This window comes from Anas acuta, chromosome 3, assembly GCF_963932015.1.
Source record: "Anas acuta chromosome 3, bAnaAcu1.1, whole genome shotgun sequence".
NCBI lineage: Eukaryota > Metazoa > Chordata > Aves > Anseriformes > Anatidae > Anas > Anas acuta.
This window is the reverse complement of record NC_088981.1, coordinates 18,405,036-18,426,072: the sequence shown is the minus strand read 5'-3', so window position 1 is coordinate 18,426,072 and position 21,037 is coordinate 18,405,036. Positions and strand designations below refer to the sequence as shown.

General features: G+C 41.6%; 1 protein-coding gene across 4 annotated transcripts in view; it reads right to left on the bottom strand.

Annotated features, from left to right (window-relative positions):
- Positions 1-19,243, bottom strand: part of RPS6KC1 (ribosomal protein S6 kinase C1) — an 87,615-nt gene extending 68,372 nt beyond the window's left edge. For 2 of the 4 annotated variants that reach the window (XM_068675965.1, XM_068675966.1), the window contains exons 1-5: positions 19,063-19,243; positions 13,702-13,737; positions 9,127-9,247; positions 2,458-2,573; positions 298-391 (exon numbers count right to left, since the gene is read on the bottom strand). In XM_068675965.1, coding sequence (XP_068532066.1) covers positions 298-391; positions 2,458-2,573; positions 9,127-9,247; positions 13,702-13,737; positions 19,063-19,167 — 472 coding nt within the window. In that variant the 5' untranslated portion in view covers positions 19,168-19,243. Of the gene's footprint in view, positions 1-297; positions 392-2,457; positions 2,574-9,126; positions 9,248-12,709; positions 12,824-13,701; positions 13,738-19,062 lie in introns of all 4 variants that reach the window. The other 2 variants (XM_068675967.1, XM_068675964.1) reach the window with 2 other exon arrangements.
- Between the last annotated feature and the right edge of the window lie 1,794 nt (positions 19,244-21,037).

The following is a 21,037-nucleotide window of genomic DNA, read 5'->3' as shown; positions in this document are numbered from 1 at the left end:
TCAGTTCCCACTAGCACCAAAAAGCAGTTCTTTTTGAGCAATAGAGCGCTAGAACTTCTGAAACGGGCTAGAAAATCTCACAGAAATTTTCCTGTTAGAAGCAAACTTCTAGCAGGGCAGACAGGCCTCTGCTGAGTTCAGCTTCTCTTTTTTTTTTTTTTTAATCCCAGTTCTGACATTTCTGTCATAACAGGCAAACAAATTAGATGTCAGAGCTCCTACAGATATGCATTTGTCATTTATGTGCTGCTTTAAAACAGATCATGGTATAAGGTTACACGACAGAAGAAAGCAAACCTTCAGAGCTGCAGTCAGACAGGTTGTCAGTCAGAGAGTCGGACGCAGGCTCAACAGGACCAATCAGTTCAGACCCATCATGAACCTCTCCACCCTGAAAAGAAAGAAGGAAAAGAATTACTGAGCTACTCTGCTCTATGGAATGTCTCATTATATGGCGGTGATACTCAAAATTAACTTTCCTAATCGGTAAATGCGTTAACTATAAAGTAATGGAGCATTTAATTAAACTATACATACCTGCACAATTAGCCTGGGGTTTAATCCCAGTGCTACTCTACCCAATTTGACAACTACACAAAGAGCTGGTATAATTTCTCACAGATTTCAAGGGGTGAAGCTAAGCCTGACCAAATCCTCCCAGCCAAACCCTGCACATTTTAAGCCATAAAATTCCCAATGCACTCCCTGTGAAGAATCAAAGCAAAACAAGGGCTCTTGTTCAGGCCATGTTTGTTTGCCACCAACTATTCAGATATCAAAACAGTCAGCCTACTGCAGCTTCTGTGGTAAGAAGAGTCCTGAACCACACAGGCTGCAGCATGTCTGCCTGCAAAGCCCAGAGCTTTCATGGAGTGAGCAGTGATGCTCCTGCCCTCTTGTGACTCAGTCTGTGCCCTTCCATGGTGTTCCCTAAGTCAACAGGTCCTTCATGCAGGATCATTGGTGGATTAGATCAATGGCCCACCCAGCATGGTGAGTTCAGTTCTTGTCCAGAGAGGACAAACAAGGACGATAAGGCCAGAGCTAGCACACAAGGGTGGCATTAGCCTGAAAGACTTTAGAGGTAAATAGAGTAAGAACAATTAATTTATAAGCAGGTTATTTCTAATCAGTCTTGAACTAGCCCAGCACATTCTCATGTTAGCTAGCCCATAGATGCACACAGCATCCCCTTCAGCTGTCTCTAAGACTTCATTGTCCAACTCCACCTCTCCATGGCTCCTCACACAGAAATTTGAAATGGAACAAAACCACTCCTCAGCAGAGCTGAAGGACCCTGGCTGGGCTGGTAACTGATCAAAACCTATGGCATTCTTACAGGAAAATGACACATCATCAACTAGCATGTGAGCTTAAGTTATTACACTTGCATAATTCCCCTTGTAGATTTTCTCCTGTAACAATGAATGCCTTTCTAGGTTTGTTCATTGCTTTACAAAGCCAGAAAAGGTCCAGTGGAAGGCTAAAACTAATACTTTTGTTAAGCAAAGGATGGCAAACAACCTCTGAGCAAAGTGCCCAAAAAGCACAAAACAGAACTATTTCCCAAGAACCAAAAAAGCGCACATGCAAACAAACTGAAGAGTAAAATATTCTACTTCAGTCTCCTATTCATTGTTGCTGCCAAAGCTTAATGAAAGTTATCTTAAGCATTTTAAAGGGTTCTGCTATAACTGTATCATGAAAACAAGTGAGAATTTGTACGCTTTTCTGTAATTTTGCTTTCACATTTACCATTTAAATACACTAAACACATCAATATATTCACATCCCAGTCTCAAACAGATGAGCACTTCCTTAATTTCAGGGAGTTATTACGGTGCTTACAAGTAAATTTATGCTTATGTGTTTGCAGAATGTCAGAGCACGCTGAAAATAGAGAGGTCTGAAGGAACTATTGAAAACAAACTCCTTCAGATGTAATGGAAAGGAAGTCAATCAACTTATTGTTCCAAACCATATTCTGGCAAATGGTTCTCACATCTCTGTATCAGCAGCATGTTTGACAAGCCATATACCAAATTTGTTGTCATGGACCTCGGTCCCTAACAGGCCAAGAGAAGAGTCTACTCAGCCTTCCTTTTTATAGTTTGAAACTATAAACAACTGCATAAAATACAGAAATAGTAACAATATTTTTATTACTTCCCCAGACCATCTGTATTTAACATCACTGGTTTTGCTCGTCATTCAATAAGCAAGAATTCCAAATCCCTTCACCCAAAGTTCCTGCAAAACTTCCCAACTCATAGGTGTGATATGCATCTTTTTTTTTTTTAAGTTAGATTTCTAGAGTGAATGGAAAACTCCCACTCACTTCACAAAGCGCATCAAATCAGCCTGTTGTCACTCTGTAGCTTATAACGTAAAGCAGTATCAGCACTCTACTTTATTCACATCAATAAGGAGCAAATACTCCTACAAATACTAACAAACCTTAAAAAACTCCTCAAGCTGTTTGCTATTATAGAGAGCAGGGATATTAGCAGAAAACTGCAGCAGATCTTCAGCACATTGCCTTCTTTCTTCAATCACAGTCTCATCAAATCGCCCTGAAACAGACACATGGATTGACAGCTTTAGAAATAACTAGCAATAATCACCACCAACAACGAATAAATAAATTAAAGAGACAAAAGCAACCTTCTGGAGACAATTCCCTGAGTCTATGAAAGTCATTCCAACGCTTCAGGAGAACATAGCAAATCTTCAAACTTCCTATTCTCAATTGTCCCTAGAGTACCGTCTTCTGCAATCCGCTCAGATGATGAAAGCTGGCAGCTACGACAAGAATCTTTCACCCTCTCATCGTAAGAATATGTGAGGCAACACTCTTGATTAGCCAAGAGACACTAACGGATGTCCAGTGTTATCTAACAAGCAATGATACGTGCACAATTTGACAATATGCCAGTCAGTGTCAGCCTTGATTACGGCCCAAATCCTGTCAGGCGCTGAGCATTCTTCACGGATTCTCAAGAACAATGCACGACGTGAGCAGAAAGTAGAAGTGTTGCTAAGAACCCCCAAAGAGATGATCAATCCCAAGGCGCCATTTACAGAGACAAGTCGCAGGGGAGACGGTGAAGCCACCAGGCACTGAAACTTCCCTCTGAAGTAGCTCCACGCAGACAGGGTCTCATCTCCCCCTGGATTCAGGATGTAATCAGGGCTGGGAGGCTGCACTCACTGCAACGTATGGTCCTTTCCTTTTCCTTACCCAGCACCCAAGACATGCCAATTAGAAAATATGTGTGTATTTAAAAAACAATCCCACAGCTCACCTCAGAGAATTGCTTCTCAGGAGAAAGAACCCTTGCATTGCTACCTTAAAACCACATTCTTCACAATTGCACACAACTTCTTTTAGCTTTTCATATCAACATCACTTTGTTGTTGAAACAGTTACAAGTTTACAAAAGGAAAAGGACAGAGGTTAACCATAATAATTGGAGGAGAATAGAACAGATAGTTGAAACAGCTATAAAGAGGGGAAAAAAAGGACTGGGAAGACAAGTTTAAGAAAATGCATTGCTGTAACAGCATGACCAGAAAAATAAGAACCACCTGTAACAGCACCGTGGCATTCACCTTTGAAGAGGACAAAAAGGTACAATGAATACAGAAGCAAAAGTCATTTATACTCAGAGCAAGCAAAAAAAATTGTCCCAGAAGAAAATATCAAAGCAGAAAATCTTCAAGTAAATAGCTCCTGCCCATGTGGTAACAGAAAAAAATAAAATAAAACTAGAAAGACACATACGCACTCAGAAGATCACAAACAAAGCTTTTTAGGGTTATTTTTCCATGAAAGGAACGGAAAGACATTGCTGGGCTAATTTTCAGCTGGATCAGCTCCGTGGTTTGCTCACCCTGGCCATTCAGCTGTACAAACCTTAGCAGACATACAAAAGAGCGGGCAACAAGCAAGCAGAAAGGAGGCAGAGGCAATGCTACCACGCTCAGTGGCAATACTGAAATCTGGCTGTATTAAACTGCTCGTTTTGCTTCACGTATCTTCACAGCAACACTGCAGGCGCATTTTGGCCTTCACTTCATTGCAGGCAGAACAAGACAGCATGAAGAAACAACTTTCCTCAATAAAGCACAACACAGAGCAGTTAAATTCATCTACAAAATAACACCAGCACTGATGTAAGGCAACAGAAAATCTATTACAAAGAAACAAGCAGCTAACAAGGTCAGAAACTTACAGAATGAATGCCTTGCACAGGTTGCATACAAGATATTGTTCCTGGCTTCCCAGAGATCTCTCCTCTCTCCCTTCTACTCCTTCATTGAAACCAATAACAAATTTTTCTTCTTCATCTTCTGTTTCACATATTTTGCCGAAATTTAATTATGTTTGCAGCCACCTTCCCTCCTGGAGCTGATGCTAGCCACACGAGCAAGACATTTGAGTTTCTGACAGTAAACTGAGCTTACACAAATAAGAAAAAAATTAATGTTTGGACAGAGCTATTGAAATATTATTCACTGCCACATTTTCCAGCTCATCAGCATCATGATCCACTGCGAGGACCACCAGTTGCAGAACTACAGGAAGGGACAATGTTACTCAGCACTGGTTTGTTCACAGATTATCATCTCTGTGGCAGTTTTATTCCCAGCCACCCCTGCCGAACTTCTCTTCCCCTTCCCTTTCTCCTACCCCCAAGCAATCTTCTGTTGCTCAACACTTGGATTAATCTCCCCCTTCTTGTCCAGATTTTCAAAGGTACTTAGAAACCCATCTGACTTGATGAGCATTTCAACCATGAAGTCCTCCTACATGTAAATCAACGTTACTTCCACTATTCTTCACATCTCTTAGACAAATGAAGACTTAGAGGGATCACGTCCTCACAGAGTGTTAGGAAATCTCAGCACAGCCTCAGCATACCACAAACACTAAGCACAATTAGGCTACAGCTCCAGCAACGATCCATCCAGAATTTCTTACACACACAGAAAACAAATGCAAATTCCTGGAAAGGGAATCCACCATTGTTTCTGGAGCAGATTTGAAACACAAAACACCTAGCACAGCTTGTGTTCACATTTCAGTTTCTCACAAGACTTCCAACTGCACACCACACCTCATTCTTAAACACCCTCCTCCTTTATTTGGTGTTTTCAAGCCCAAAAGGTCATTACTTGAGTTTACTATAACCTAAATGATCTTTCTGGCTCACTGCTAACAAAAATTATCAGCATTTGTATTTTTGCTTCTTTTTGTCAAATAAATTCAGAAAGGAGAGGATTAATTTATTTATTTTAATATTCAAGCACATCTGTGCAGTTGTTATACAAGAAACACTAAGTACGGACTTACCAGTATTTTGGTAAAATGCCACGTATAGCCAACATATGGACATACTTAAAGTTGCCAACAAAAAAAGTAGTTTGAAAATACTGAAGAAATTCTTATGATGCATATTGGGGAATGAGAGTAATCCCTCCTCACAAATATGTATCATAATAGCATAACAATTAGAAGTTTCAGCAGCCAGATCTGTTTGAGATTCCCATGCTCAAGGTCATTATGTCTCTTCCAGAAGATGGGTGGAAAAGGTTCAAGAGAAGCACAGAAAAAGTAGATTTATTTGGTTTTCCCCACCCGTAACAAGCTTCCTGCTTTGATGTAAGCAGCTCTATTATAACAGCACAAGAATATGTGCATTTGCACGTTATAATCTTCAAAAGCTGTGGTGTAAAATATGCAAGACAACTCAGTTCTGCAGATGTGGCACATCCTTGGTTGTACCAAATATAGCAGCACAACATATTCATTTTCAAAATATTTCTCGGTTCTCCACACCATCTCCTGAAACTCTGAATGCTGCAACTTCTGATTCTGCTCAGGTTTCACACTTTTAGTACAAATTCAACTGTCAGAACTAATAGTGCTCGCTTGTATACTGTCCATAAAATGATATTTATACATAATTTAAAGCACAGGCACTTAAAAAAAATAGAATTATGTTGACAGCAACTACTAAGTAACTTGTTTAAAAACAGACAAATTGAACATCACCCCACGGAAGAAACACTGCAGAAATGCTTCATTAAAGCACCTTGAAAAAGCAAGATCCTAACAGAGGTAGACCTTGCAGCCCACCATTAACTGAACAAGACTGAAAACAAGTTTGTCAAAAACTCAGAATCTAAGTTTCCATTTTTCTTCTAGCACAAAAAGTATTAGGACTGAAGATAAATGCTTTAGATTGCTTTAGATGGAAATAAGACAGCACCTATTATGTGTAGAAGTGAGACGTAAGGATCAACAGGAACATTTTATTCTTTAAATAAGGATTATTTAAATAAACTACTTTTAAATTAAATTTAAAATAACTCTTCTTAAATTGAAGAAGAATCAGACTTTTCTGTTCCTTTCCGCTATGTACAAACCTTTTTTTTTTTTTTTTTTTACATTACTTTCTTTTTCTGGTATTCTTCATTCAGATGTAGTAAGATGTTTAGTATGTTATTTAACTTCAAAGAGCTTTTTGGCTTTTCGTCAGTAACTACACTGAGCATTTCTGTAGATTTCCTCCTCTTACAATATACATGTACATTGCAGTCACTTTTGTTCATCCCATCCAAAAGAAGAACATCTTTTAAAGGGGATTTCACTCAATTTTTCTCTGACTTACAGAGGTAATACACTAACAGTGTACAAGTTTGCATTTTTGACAATTTAAAATTAAGATGTTAGAAGTATGTACTCTTTTGAACCTCAATTTTCTTATTTTTGTCCCCCTTTCTTTCTCCCCCATATGACCAGCTACCATATCTCCTACCTGAAAATAAGTTACACTTTGCAAATAAATATTGGCTTGTAAATAACTTGTCCAATGAGCACTCTAGTTTGTACATCAGACATAAAATTACCTCAAGATGAAATCATACAGTCTCTATTTAGCCATTAGTGTGCAAGTTCTGACATAGCACTTCCAACTTAATAAACGAGCAAAAGCAGAACTTCACGATAGCTGGTTACAACATAAGTGACATGGAAGGCAATTTAATATATGGTTCTCTGCGCAGAGCTGTGTAAAATTCTTAAAGTCTACACCAGAGTTCAGCATCCTTACATTTCGCTCAGCCATTTCACACAACAGGTTGAGTCCAAGGACCCCCAAAGCTGACAGGGCATCTTGGACCTGGGTTATAAGCTAACTTCATGCTGATTATGTCAGTGTATTCTTCAAAAGATCTCAGTGCCATGCCTACTTGCAGAAGTCATCAAGAATATATTTCAACTAAGTAGCAAAAACTAAAAGTCTGGCAGAATTTGAAATCCTGAAACTAAGGGAAATAGCGTGCTTTCCAGGCTGAGGTTTCGCTTCAAGGGGATTTTCACACTGCTTCTCTAGCACTTGAGGCAAAGGAGGGCTGCCAGGAAACACCACTACAGTGCCATAACAGTGCCACAGTGCTGTCACACAAAATGGTGGGACAAAACAACCTCAGTTTGGGAGCTTTGTAAACTGACAGGCCTGATTATCTCAAAGTAATAGAAGCTTGTGGGGTTTTTTAGTTTGTTTGACATTTACTGAAAAAGCATAAAAAAAGCACACAATACAAAAAAAAACGATTAAGAAAAAATGCAAAAAAAGCATGTGTTAAATGCATGCAAAAAATACTACATATCTAAAAAAACATGCAGAAAACACACTAGATGCACACCAAAACATGCTACATCTGGAAAACTGGACAAAAACATGGACTATATTCATGCTAAAAATGCCAAATGCATGCTGGATGCTGAAACACGATAACTCGTGACATGGAAAAAACATGCAAAAGCATGTGCTAGATGCGCACCTAAAAACACTGCCCTTGGAAAACGTGGAAACATGCCACACATGCATGCTGGCTGCTTAAAAAGCTGTTAAAGTGCCAAAAAACACACATCAGAAAAGAAAAAAAAGAGCGCACCCAACTGAGAAATGCTATACATGCAAAAATACACAGAAAGACATGCTAGACAGATGTCAAAAATGTTAAATTGTACACAGGGAGAAAGCAGTACACTAGGTGCATACAAAAAAATTGAAAAACAAACACTTAACACACACATTAAATGCTGGCAGGGGAACATGAAAAACACCAAGAAAAGTGCAAAATGCACACTGGATTAATAAAAAAAATGTTAAACACACAACTCATAACACACACACAAAAAAAGGCTGAAAAATCAATGAAAGGCACATGCTTAAAACAAAAAAATGACCTAAGGAAGGACACTGAAAACAAACAAACACACACACCAAGACTTTTTGAAAAGATGTCGATTTTACATTTGTAGGGACTGTTCTCAATGTATTTCAGAGCTCTGCATAGCTCAAGATATTACTTACCTAGTAATACTAATATAAGGTCCAAAATGCAAATGATGTTACATAAGTGATATTAAATTTTAATTTTCTTTTATGCTTTATGAATATTCAGGAGCTTTTTTATATAATCACACCACTTTGCTGAAAGTCCACCCGTATCTATTCATGACAACATACTTCAGGATAAAATGAGAGGATTTTTTGGCTAATTATTTTTTGCCATATACTTCTCATGTAGAGTCACAAGCATCTTACGCGTGGTTTTGGTGAAACAACTAATAGCTGTAAGTAAAACTGATCTCAAAAGTGTAGCTAGATACAATTGATAATTATAATCAAATTCCTAAAATAAGAAATTATTTTCTTCAACAACTACTTGGCACTTTACTATAACTCATTGATAAGTAGACAGCTTATATATGAAAATCTTTGTTCATTGTTCAAGCATTGTTCACAAAGCTACTACAGACAATATGTTCCTGAAAACAGGGAATGTATGTTTTACAGATAAAGAACATATACATCAATAAATGTTTGAGCTCACATTTCTAACCTGGAAGCAGCAAGAACATCCTGATAATTAATAAAAACATCAAGCTGTGACACCAGCATACCTACTGGTAAGACATTCACAACAAGGCAAAAAGTTGAACACTAAAAGCACATCAAAACTATTTCTCCATGCAGCCTCAGAACAGGATGTACTTATGGATATTGAGTTATCAACAATTTCAGCAATTCAGGAGGAAACCATGCTTACCAAATACTATGGCTTTGGCAAAAGGTGGAAAGAGTTCTGTGTGTCTGCATAGGTTTTTATGAATTTGCCAGAGATCTTTGTGCAGTTTCTTAAAGTCACTGTATCTCTTCCAAACGACTATCTGAAGCAGAGAAAGAAGGGGGAGTATTAGTGAGGGTCATGACAAATATGTTCACATATGTTCATTGCTCACATCACAAATATGTTTTTAAGCAAATCAGACTGCTACCTTCATAGTTTATATGTTCAACAAAAATATACAATCTGAACTGCCAAGTGTAACAACAATAAAGAAAATTTACATTGGTTCATTATCCACCCCCAACCCTCCTTTGGACTAACAAGACTACAGTGTACAGACAAAATATCAAGTAAAAGCTGAATGAAGGAAATACAGAGGGCAAAAGCAGCATTGTTTCAGCCACAATGCAATCCAGAGCTACACAGGGAACCAGTAAGAGAGTGGGAAAAGAGCCGAATAGGAGCATGTCACTATCCAGCACTCAACAGCATGCTGTGCTTGGCGCAGCTGCAGGTACAGGGGAGAGACACAACAGCAGAAGAGAAAAAGAGGAAAGAGAAATCAGTACAGGTAAAGGATTCGCATGGAGTCTTATGGACAGAGGAACTCTCACAGGCAGAGCACAAAGCACCTAGAAGTGAGAAATAGCTCGTAATTATGTGCCTATGTAAACTGCTGATCATGTGCAAATGCAAGCCCCCGTGTAAAATTGTTTGTTAATAATAATTCTCATCAAAAATGGAATGCACTCCCTTTTGTAATCTAGACAAAATCTCTGACTTCAGAAACGCAAGGAGAGCATTCATTACAACAGATTTTCCTGATTTATCCTTTTCAGAAAGAAGCAGTCATCTCCCAGGCAGGTTCCTCCCTGTCAGTTATCTATCTTATCCTTCTTCCATCCCTTTCTTTGTATCCTTCCATTCAAGGAAGGAGAACCTGGCAGGAAAATCAGGCCAGGAAAAGAACTGAGCAACAAAATCTACACTTGACTGCTAACAGGTTTGCTATCAGGATTAAAAAAAAAAAAAAAAAAATACAGAGGCATTTTATTTCTTGGTTTCATTGCTGATTAGAACCACTAAGCCATCATAATAACATTAAACAATTATGTACACTGATTAGCGTAGAAATGGGAAAAAAAGAAAGCATTGTAACAAATTCAGAAGTTGATTCCATCAGTCAAATGTCTCAACTACATTAATACAACCAAATACCATTTAAAATATTTCAAATACTTCACTGAATGATTTAACCAGTTGCATTCTCATGAACAATCATAACTGTAGAACTACTTTTTTAATCAGTCTTAGAGATAAGCAAAAGGTTTCATTTTAGATTATTTTTTTTGGTTGGTTGGTTTTGTTAGCACTTTGGTCAGAGGCCTTCCAATTGTCAGTGGATGCAAGCCCTATCTACAGAGGGATGCAGATATAAGGTAACAGGACTGTCAGAGAGGATATTGAGAGCTTTAATATGGCAACACCCCATCCAACTTACCAACTCAGCTATGCAGACAGTAGCAGCCCTGACTCAGCCCCACCTACCGTGCACACGCATCCAGGACTAGTTACAGCTAGCATTTGATGGAGTTCCACGGGCAAGGTAAGAAAAAACAGAGTCTCTCAAGAAGGCTAACTAGTGATTTCAGTTTCAGAAACAATAATTTTCCAGTACTGTATTTCCATCTACGCCAATATCCAGAAAGTGGATGATTAGTACTTCTTAAACAGTGTGCGTATAGAACATAAAATTGCTTTAGACAGCAAAGTCTCAAAACATCAAGTTACTGTATTGTCAGTACTTGAAGACAATGTGAAAAGCTGCCAAAAACTAAGAGCGTGAGATTCTGTTCCACTAAAAAGTATTATTTGTCTGCTGCTGCTGCAAGCGATCTCCCAGTAGCCAAGAGGAGAAAACATACCCACTAGCAGCTTACAAAGCAAAGGAGTGAAGGTCATCCTGAAACCTTTCACAAGTTCATGGAGATCATGCCTTCACATGCATGCAGCTGAGCAAAGATAGCAAAGCTCCCGCTCTAACATACTCATCAGAAGTCAGATTTGGAGGAAGGACACATTACACTTCCAGGCCCAACAAAGCACAGCAAGTATAACATAAAACATATGCTAGAATTGCAGCGCAGTATGGTGCTTGTCATAGCTAGAGCCAGTAGATCTCTCTTAACTCGTCCAATTCCTGTGTTCCACAATGAACAACCTTTCTCCTCTGTGAATGAGTATAGGGGAGGGGGAAAAAAAAATACGACTGCCCTAGCTACAATTGCCTTGCATGCCATGTTGCCACCATCAATGCCCAAAAGCAAGGAAATTGAAATGAAGGCCACTAGCCTTTTGGTATCTATTAACTCCTCCACACACAACTTCACGTTAACTTCGTCCTTTTGAGAAGAAAGCCCTTACAAGGTTATCTTCCTTCCTGTCCCAGCAAGAACAGTTGGGGGTATCTTGAATTGTAATTCACTGTAGCAGGAGAGATCGTGTGTTAAAGGACTGTCTTCTGAAGCGCAGTTAACAGACGTGACAGAAAACTGGCGAGTAGAACTGAGGTTAGAGTACACAGCCTTACGGACAGTTGCACCTCCGCAACACGTGTAGTAGCATCGCAGCAGTGCCATGAAATTGGCTTCTGCACGAGCAGGCAGGCACAGCCACGTGGGTCTGTACGGCTAGGGGAAGGGCTTGCATGAGACAGATCGTAAAGCAAGAGGGTTGGTGTGTGTACAGAATTTTGTCTGTTGAATTTCTCATTGAGCAGTTTTAGAAAACTGAGGTCAATTTATTTTCTGGGGAGCAGATTAGGAGCATACTCTTTTTCTCTCAAAGACTGCCCACAATTCTTTTGCTGTCATAGGAAGCAAGCGTAGCAGAAAAGCTCCCAATGTATGTTGTTTTTTTATTATAATTCATCCTTACAGCAACTACTGCCTAGGGTATTGCTGTTCAGTTGTTTGCTTATAACAGGATCACACCACAGCTACCATGCTATCACATGCAAGATAATTAATTTGAATGCAGTAAGTGTGGAAAAAGGACATTCATCAACAAGTTCACGGCACATTTATGTTTCCTTGCTGACTAGAGTATGTGGAATCCTGCAAGGCTAACCTACATCTACAAGCTAAAGCAAGGACTAAAGGACACTGTTCTGCTATTTTTTCAAAACTGTTTAACATATATTCATGCAATACACTAGCTGAAAGACACTTACAATATATTTTTTCTGAGGAACGGCTCATCAACAGCTGCTATAAAGTGCTTTTCCCCACAAATGAAGATTAAGGTAATGGCAGAGTGTGTTCATGGGTGGGCTCAATTCAGGAATCTCCCTGGAAAAAGGTGAACATCAAGCTACAAGCTACAATAATGCAGGTCTAAAACTAGGTCCATGATTATGTCTGATTCGGATAAACTACTTTAATCTTCTATAGATTAAAAAAAAAATAGTGGCAAAAGCATGAACATTCATGCTTGTCTGATCCTCAAGATTTCAAAGAAGGATGCAACAAAGGGGGTATTAGGTGTAGTAGGCAATTCTCACCTCTGCCAAGCCACTAATCAGTAACTCATGTTTGACCATACAGAGATGCACTGAATTCACTTATGGGCTCTTCTTTCATCAACTATCCAGGTTCTCCTCAACTGTGGTACGAGACTGCACCAGAAATTCAACATATGCATATGTTACTTAATGTCTGAAAAGCCAAAAGGTTGCGCTTTTGAAGGAAGATATCACATGTACATAGTATAATATAGTATGAACAACGTCAAGTCATTAGTCCAGAAGAAATCAAGGCAGAAAAAAAAAATAGATTTTTAATCTGAAAATAACCAAGAAAGAAAAGCGTGATGCATTTTTTGTCTCAAAAAAATGGCTCCTAGCAGTCTTTTGAGGTTTTAAAGAGGCACGAGAATACAGCAGACCCTTATTCAGAGCCTTCTTGGAAGAGGCAAAGAGCAAGCAATTCTAAAGTTTTATCAAAGTACATCATGGGAAAATACTTAAGGAGCCTCAGAGAGGCAGGACTAATACACAATTTGCAGTCTAACCTCTCTCAACTGCTCCTATGCTCCTCCAATTTCCCTGTTCACTAATAGACAGTAATGATGTAGGCTTTTCCGTGAAGTATTGGTTAAAGAGAGGAATAATACCTACAGCTGAGACCTAAGACTTGGATTGCAGACTGATCTCTAATTGTACTGGTAGGAGTTAAATAGCCATCAATTTGCCAATTCCAGCCCCGAGAAAGGAGCTTGCAAAGTTATCAAAGCCAGTTTGTCATCAAAAGACACTTTACTCCCTAAGACTTTGTTTCAAGTCAGGATTCATCACCAAGGGCAGAATTGCAACATGTTACACTCACTACTGTTTGCAACTATGAAAGCAAAAGACAGATGGAAACATACAAAAAAAAAAAAAGTATGCTCAATTAGGATGACAAAATACATGGAAATTGCTAAATTGTATCAAAGACACTTCAAAAGGCATAACGCAATACACAAACAGACATTTGCACAAGTTTAAACTGTTACCTCCTGGACATCCTCTGGATTTTTTCTTGAAACAATCTGAAAGGCAAAACAAAACCCGTTAAGTGCTTGGATTTACTATCCCAAACCGAATTGTGCAATGATTTGCTGCTGAGGAGGAAAAATCTGGCAAGAAGGCAAACAGTTGCATATTCCTCCTTGCACTCAGAAGCGTTTTTGTTTAGTTTCAGAGAAGTTTGATACCCAAATACAGCAGGGTAAGGAGCTCCAGCAGCAGAGACAGTTGCTGTTACCAGAAATACAGATGCACGTGCTAGGCAAAATGGCACAGAAGGCATCCCACAGAACAAAGCCACACACCCCCAGCACCTCTCCAGCCTTTCCCTGTTAATTCACATTAGGGTCACATTACTCCCAATAAGCAGAGTTAATCAAGGCTATTCTTGGCTTAATACACGTTATGCATAGCCTCGTTGTGAGGTGTAAGGCTTTGAATTTATTAAGACAGGATTTTCACTTTACTTACTGCCATCAACGTGCGCACGACATGGTCTCTGTCCTTGTGTGTTTGTTTCTACTTAAACACTCTTTGCCTAATTAATTATAAATGACTTTGTCTGGAGGAAAACTGCAGCAAAAACAAGGCTTGGCTATACACCATAAAAAAATAAAAAATAAAAATAAAAAGTATATTGTAGGATTATTTTTTTTCTTTAAATAAATATCGATCACAAAAGCCTTTGTAATCCAAGTTCTGTGTTGGGTTTATAAGCAGCAGTACGAGCATATCCACACAATCAATCACAACCAGACATCTTTAATTCATAACTGCAATTATCTTGGGTAAGTCAGTGCATCCTTCACTATAATTCTACCGAAGCCGTTTAACAAAATAATTAGCCTACTGTTGGCTAAATAGGGCACTCTCGATCCAAACTAAGGCTATCCACACACTCACAGCCCCCAAAATGATTAGGATGGTGAATGGGTGACACAAATAAGCAAGTGCAAGGAGTTTGCATGACTCGCACCCCACAGGACCTCAAGCATCACTCAGCTCCTGGTCCCAGATGGTCAGCGAAGCTTCACCTACTCCTTGCTAAGCAACAACAACGCCCTGCTCACTCCCCCCCTTCCATTTTCCAAGAATCCTTGCTGAAGCCTCCCAGATTGCATAAAACCACCTTGGTACACAGACCACTGTAAGTTTCCACACATTTCAGAGGAGCCAAGATGGAAAAGAGAAGATCGCAAAAGACCTAAGGCTTTTTCCTTCACGATTTTATTTTTTTTCTCCCCCACTGCACTGTAAGTCCTCTTCTTCTAACACAGCCTACAATGTCAAAACCTCCCTCAACTTTTCCTCACCCTGAGGAGATCTGTGAGTAACCTCACATTTGGCAACTTTACCGAACGTTAACCTTGGGGCTGTTGCTCCCTCCCTCCCTACCAGCCAGTTCACGTGTACGGTTTGTGAAATACTTCGACCCTTCTTTTCCAAGAACTGCTTCATCCGATGTAGCAGACCTGTAGAGCTGGAGAAAGAAGACAGCACAGGCAAGGCTACACCTCACAAAAGAACACCAAAGGGCACACACCAACTGTTCTGCTTTGCAGTTCACCTTTAGTTAAAGCCTTACAAGAGTTTTGGCAGCTAGGTAAGTTACCAGATGGGCAGAAGGAGACCCAGAGAGATGAGTAATTACCCAGCCAGTTAGTAAGAATCTGGAATAAAACCCAGAGGCCCTGTTTCACACTTGTTCTAATGTTACATTGCCTTCTATACCTACCTGCCATGCCAACTTTAAGTCAGTATGTAATAATTTATGTGTTGTCCTACTTTGTTCTTCATATCCTTTCCTGAAGGTCAACCCCAAAAGAGGTCTTCCCCTCCAATCCAGCCTACACCAACCTACAGGCTTGGCAAACATCTCACTATCCCCCAGGTTTTCAGTGCACTTTTTCAGTCCTCCCAAAAGGATCAATGCGATCAGCTCCTGCAAATCTCTACTGCAAGCAACTTTCATCTATTTAAAAAATGTCATTAGGATACCTACCAATGAGCTGGGCAATGCAAAACTACTGCAATATGATGTAGGATCTCTGTTTTCACAAGGATGGATCTCATTCCCCACCACCAAGCAGAGTATTTCAGATTATCCTACTCCTGCAGATAGCCAAATGTAACTCATTACAATTTTAATTATCATTAATAATTGTAGTCTACATTTTCAGGTATCGTTCAAACAATACTCTTGGTGCCAGGACTTGCTGATTTCTCTTTCTGCTCTTTAGCCTTTGGGAATGGATATAAAAATGCTGATTTTCACTTAATCTTGTCTGCATTCAATTATTTCACTGCTTACAAGTAAATAAAATACATATTCTCTGGAAATACTCCTGCACATGCAGTTTCTACAGAATACATGCCTTGCAAAAACTACAGAACTGATTGATTTATTTTTTTTTAATTAAAGTAGTCTCCTAAACAGAAAGCTTTTAGAAAAATCTGCAGTAAGGGTAGACCTTAGCACTCAGAAGGGACTGCACGGGTAGCCGTGACCAGTATCCCCTGCTCCTAACACCCAGTAACGTGGTTAGCATAACCAGTGCCATTTTGTAAAGTAAATGGCCATCATCTGTAGGCAAGCTGGTCGTGTATCAGCCCCTCTTTTCTGCTCCTCACCACCCCTGAAGGTCCTGGGTGATGAGAACAAACACCAAGGAACCTTAAGCTACGCTGGTCATAAAACCCTGTGAAATAATGAAGCTCACAATTAGAACCACAACTTAGTAGCATCCTCCTCCTGCCCGGGATCCCTAAGGAACCTCTCTGTCCCCGTAGCATTGGTGACTGTGCCCATCACTTAGGATGCACTAAACAAGTAGTTTTCTTTTTCATAATTAACCCATTGGAACAGAAATCTCCTATATCTTACTGCAGTTTAACAAAGGTTTCAACTGCATGCCCCTGAAAGGAATCAGAAATCTCCACCAGCACATGCTGAGTACCCTAGGTCTCCGTCCGAAGGGTATTCAGTGCAAGGGGAAGATCCACCTCACTTTTTTCCTGGCGATCCCCCAAAGTCACTGCGCATCAGCCAATGCAGCTGTAGTGCTGTGCTACAGACCGTGCAGCTAGATCGCAGCAGGAACAGGAGGGAGGAACAGGAGGGGGGGAAAGGCGAGGGCAGCAGGTATGTTCATTGAATTGTTTGTGAATCTTTCCGTTTGGTTTCTAACACTCCGAATCCTCACGTTGCAGGCCACAACTTGCTCCTGAACAGCTCCACAGATACCAAAATATCACAGAGCATCTTAACTATCTTCGGCCAACAAGAACAAAGTCATTAAGAGTAAAATAAGCAGGAGTCTCGGCTCATTCCTATTACTCCCTGTTGCACTAAGAGAAACCAACATTAAAAAGAAACAAAACCCGCATGCAGCCCATGGCGACCTGCTGCAGAAACACCTGAAGGCACTGTTTCTCTTGTCTTTACCTCAGGAAAATCTTTTCAATATTGGAATTAGAGCAGGTCAGTTGGAAGGGTCCTTCAAAGACATCAAGTCCAAGTGCCCAGCCACCTCAAGGCTGCCCAAAAGTTGAAGCATGTTACTGAGAGTGTTGTCCCACTCCCTCTTAAACACCGACAGGTGTGGGGCATCAACCACCTCTCTAGGAAGCCTGTCCCAGTATCTGACCACCCTGAGGATGAAGAAATGTTTCCTCACGCCCAATCTGACCCACCACAGCCCAGCTCCGTGCCGTTCCCATGGATCCTGCCATCATTCCCCAGGAGCAGCGCCCAGCACCTCCCTGCCAGACGTAGCCCCAGTCACTACAACCTTTGGAGCTCCACCGTCGAGCCAGTTCATTGCCCAGCCAAGTCTGAACACGTTTCTCTCTCATTCGGTTGGACTGGCAGCTCTGTGGCTTCCTGGGCCTTCTCTCATGCCCAGTTTGCAGACGGGTGTAGCGCTGGTGGCTGCTGCTAGTCAGCCTAGGAGGGCACCTCTCCTAGTTAGCTTGCTCAGTACCTGGGATAGGACACTGCTGGCAACATGCTCTACGAATTCCCCAGATTTGCGTGTCACAGCAGCACGATATTCCCAATTTGTGTCTGGGAAGTTGAAGTCTCCTGTAAGGACAGGGTAACCGACCCCGAGGTTTCCCGTAATTGCCTAGGGAACAGCTCATCCATGCCATCATCCTGAGTGGGCAGCCGACAGCAGACACCCGCAACATCTGCTTTGCTATCCATCCCCATAATCCTCATCCAGAGGCTCTCCACTGCATCATCCCTAACTGCAAGGGCTGAACAGTCTAATCTCCCCCTTTTAGATTAAAATCTCACAGGGGAAAAAAAAAACACAACCCTTTTTTGGCTCTTCACACAAACTACATTTCATTTGACTAAAAAGAACGTTTGCAATGTGTGCCATGTTTGTGTTTGGTGGGCCTGTAAATGATCGGCAAAAAAAAAAAAGGTAACAACAAATTGATTTTTAATTTCACAAAGTGAAAAACTGAGTTGAGGGAAGGGATGCACATGAACACACTGAACTTGCAGGCAGAATGCCTGCGGCTGCAGTAACTACAGGATCGCAGGTCATTTAAGTGAAGCCTTTCTGATGCTCTCAGCATATCCCACCAAGCCTGCGACCTGAACTCCCGCTTCTCCTGCCGCTATCTCTGCGTATCCACTACCATCCCCTCCCTTTTTGGCTGAAGTAGGGAAATGGAGGAGAAAAACCAGGCAAGAAGCTTCCCCAAAGGCACAGAAGGCGCCTTTGGCAGAAGGAGCACCCCGCCAGCTCTCCCAACACCCCGCTATTGGCTTCAGCTTTCCTCCTCCTCCCACCAGGCCTCTCCCATTCCCCCAGACCCTCTTCTACCCAAATGGGGCCGAAGAGCACCCACAGGACGGGGCTGTCCCCATGTCCCTGTGCCCAGTGTGGGTGCACTGGGTGCATGTTGGCTGCTCGCTGATTTCTCCTCAGGAGCTGACAGCGAGGCAGAGCCATTCGGCTGCCACCTCTCCGAGGAGATCTTGGGGAGAAAAAGGAGAAAAAAAAAAGAAGGAAGGAAGGAAAGAGTCGCTGCTTTTTAAGCAATGGGCAGGAAAGGGAATTGACTCCAAGGCGTGCCTGGGGGCACCACGAGCCATGTGGGGCTGCTGAAGCCCCCCTGCTACCTCCCCCCACACCTCGCCCAGCCCGCAGCCCCGCCAAGCGCTCCAACCCTCACGCAACCGCAGATTGAATAATTTAAAAAAAAAAAAAAAAAGAAGAAGGAACGGCCAAGGCAGAGGCAGCACGGGAAGGAGGGAAGCAGGACCCGGAGGAGGAGGAGGACGAGGGGAAGGGTGGTGGTGGCGGTGGTGGCGGCCGGGGCTGACTCACCCGCGCCGTGACCTTGTAGACGGTGTGGCCGCGGGGGTGTCGCCGCGGCTCGGTCACGGTGTAGAAGCGGGCCAGGTCCCCGCCGCGCTGCCGGGGGCTCAGCATGCTGCCCACAGGGCCGGGCCGGGCTCAGCCGGGCCCCGACAAGGACGGAAGCGGCGGCCGGGAACGCCCCGACACGCCCCGGCCCGGCCGGGCCCGCCCCGCCGCGGGGAGCTCCGCCCGGCACCCGCACCGCCGTGGGGGGGACAGGGGCTGCCTGCCAGAAGCTCTTCTCTGCTCAGGAAGAGCGGACAGGCACTGGGATGGGTTGCCCAGGGAGTGGTGGGGGCACCGTCCCTGGGGGTGTGCAAGGAAAGGCTGGACGTGGTGCTTGGGAACATGGGTTAGTGGGGGGTGGTGGTGGTAGGGGATGGTTGGAGCAGGTAACTTGGAGAGCTTTGCCAACCCTAATGACTCTGTGATTCTGAATCACATTGCTTGATGTTTCCTGTCTTCTCCAGATTTCTTAAGCAGGACTTGGACTTTGGGCTCTTGTGCATGTATAGGTCTCCCATATAACTCTTCAGGGAGGGAGGCATCTTGCCGCAGTCCAAAGGAGCAGCTCGTGCTGCGAGACGTTCTCCTTCCACAGACTGAACCTTCAGTTACTCGGCTGCTGTGGCATCTGTACCAACCTAGATTTATACAAATATAGATCGCAATTCAGATTATTTGAACTCTTAAAGTCATTTTTTATCACAGTATTTTAATTCATTTAATAGTCTGCTATTAAAAACTCAGCTGCTCATTAGCAGGTTATTAATATCTGATCTCATGCAGGCCTTTGACATAAAGAGGAGTATTTGATTGCATTTCTTTGTGAAATAGTAGAGACTTGTCATGAAACGAATAGTAAGCAGGTGTTTCCTTTGAGGATGACTGAGCTCCATTATGAACCTTTACAATATTCCCAATTATTGCTATGTAAATGAAAGTTCTTCTTCAATAATCATAATAATCCTGAGTTCCAGACTAGATTCACCGCTACAGATCTGGAAGCACCATTCTGGAAGCTCACCTTTGAGTGAGCAGTTTCAGCATTTCACTGTTTGGAAAAAAACAGCTCATTTGACAGTGGTTTCCCATGCGAAACCCTGAAACGCCTAGCAAATTTGGGTCAGTCTCCAAATAGCAGTGTTCTAGTATCCACATACAGCTTCATCTTTGAAAAGCGCAACCCCAGAGGAAGGTCATTTTTCTGTGGGAGAATACAATGACTCTTCCGAACAACTCATAGGGCAGAAACAATACAAATGTGAGTTTTACAACATCCTGTCTCTTGTTTTTCTTTGGATTACTTTGGCATTCCCAGCTATCAAGTTACTAGAAAGATTCTTTATTGTTTTTATCTCTGAGAATTGCGTGTTTTTTATCTCTGAGAATTGCTTTGCATTTTCTTAAGGAATGGGGAAGAGAGGAAACATTAATGCTTACAGTGACACATAATCCTTTCAGTGAAAGTGAACTTTCATTGAAAGAGACATTCCAAAAAGAGATCCTCTGTTTGGAGCAATTTTAATGTACAAGTGATGGAAACACTGAGTTTTCTTTAAATCTGAAATGAAGGGGTTAGAATGATGTCAGGATATTTTATTACTCTCATCTTCTCTAATTTTAGCTGTAGGAAACTTGTGGCTTCTCAGATCACTTTTGTGGTGGCACCACATCCAAAAACCAAAAAGCTGGTTGAAAATAGGCTTGCACAAGGGAACGTGGAAACAATTTCCAACATGAGATACTATGCATGTGTTTGGTACAAGCAGTTCTTACAACCTTCCAGTGCAATACTTAATAGTACATGATTAGACAACCAATTCCAGTATAAACTTGCTTATGAAGCAGCACTTGCTTACAATACCTCATAAGATGTGGTAGCTTTGAAGTTTTAATTCTACAAGCAGAAAGCAGTGGAATCGAAGTCATTGATTAATCC